Below are 1577 nucleotides of genomic sequence, written 5' to 3'. Positions count from 1 at the left end.
TTTTTGCAATAGTTTTTTCAGTTATGTTTCAAGTGGTTTCAGCTTCTCTTGTGTAAATGCTGTTATGGAATTATTAGATAACTAACAAGGCATGCGACGTGTAAACTTTCTCATCAATTTAATATTATTATGTGGCTCGTCAAGTGTATTAATTATGATGTAAGTGCATAGTAAGTCTGTTGCAGTTTGTTTGGAGTATTCAAAAGCGCGTAATTTCTTATGATATTAAGATCGCATCATTAGGGCGACGCAAATCCGCTTTATTCGTCGTATACTTGCGAAAGCAAACAAGAAGGGTGAGAGAGAGAAAGAAGTGTATGCTGAGGAGAGCCCAAAGATCTTGTTTGAGTTTCTTCAAGAGCTTCAAAACGGCCTCTTTGTAGCGCAGTTTGTTATTCACATAAATTGTATCGCGCCTCGAGAGAGAGAGTGGGCGGCATCAAAGGGCCATTCACCAAGGGTTTAATATTTGTATAAATCTCCTTCATCATATTCAATACTAATTAAGACTTTTGTATTACAGCCAAACTGAGTGCGAGCGATGTACTTGCTGCTGATGTTTTTGTTCCTCCCTGAGACGAGTTTCGGGACGAAGTGCGGCGGATTCCTGACCTCCCCCAGAGGCGTCATCAGCACCCCGAACTTCCCCAATCTCTTCGACACGCCGATCCACTGCAAGTGGACGATCGACAACCAGAACTTCCCCGAGAGCTGGATCGCCGTCTACCTGACCCAGGTCTACGTCACCGAAGGGCTCACCTTCACCGAAAATTACTCCAACTACGTGAAGAAAGTGATCTACAAGGCCAAAGAGGAGAACATCGATACCAATTACCATGTGCTTTCTAACAGCGAGCAGTTGGAAATCACCTTGGATTTGGTTAATACAGAAGGAACTCATCTGAGAGTTCTGGATCATCTTCTCGATGTTTACGGGTTTAATATCACGTACGAGATCACCGAATTGGAGTACGTGAGGAACGAGTCGTGCACTGCGTGGAGGTGCGGATTCAACGGTCACTGTTACGACCATTTCACGTGAGTCCTTTCTCATACTTATACCTCTTTTTTTATCCTTTTCGGCTTTATTAATTCCGAGTCGAGCGTCTCATGAAATATTTATTAAAAGCGATCTTTCTTACGGCTTACTTATTTACAAATGCGGACGGTCCCAATATGAACGTATTTCTGCAGCATCCCAACGAGACCGCAACACATAAATACCACACGTGCTCTGCTTGTTTTTAACCCAACGAAATTCCTCATCACTTTATATAAAATACTTGCGCATATTAATGCGAATATCATTTACAAATGCTTTTCATCAACACAGTCACAGTCAATATTTCCGTCATGAAAATTATTGATAAGGAAAATCTTGTTCTTCCATCTATTTCAATTACAAATAAAAATTGTGTTAAGAATATTGCACGTTTGAAATATGAGCTAAGTCTACATAGGTTAATCCAGCGTTTTCCAAACTGTGAGGCGTGAACTAGTCTAAGGGGAGGCGCGAATATTAGTAGCAGTGAGCAAATATCTGCTAAAGAAAAGATACATTCCTGTGCTCTTATCCA

The 1577-nt window shown here is 41.1% G+C and overlaps 1 protein-coding gene across 1 annotated transcript; it reads left to right on the top strand.

The window, feature by feature from the left end:
• Positions 1-541: 541 nt before the first annotated feature.
• Positions 542-1038, top strand: LOC108561767 (the record flags this gene model as incomplete). The annotated part of the gene is made up of 1 exon (XM_017919821.1): positions 542-1038. A coding segment is annotated over exon 1 (497 nt), but the record flags the coding sequence as incomplete, so codon positions are not given.
• Positions 1039-1577: the final 539 nt, after the last annotated feature.

This window comes from Nicrophorus vespilloides, unplaced genomic scaffold (assembly GCF_001412225.1).
Source record: "Nicrophorus vespilloides isolate i.1.1-1 unplaced genomic scaffold, Nicve_v1.0, whole genome shotgun sequence".
Classification (NCBI taxonomy): domain Eukaryota; kingdom Metazoa; phylum Arthropoda; class Insecta; order Coleoptera; family Silphidae; genus Nicrophorus; species Nicrophorus vespilloides.
The sequence above is the reverse complement of the archived record's forward strand: the minus strand, read 5'-3'. Positions and strand labels throughout refer to the sequence as shown.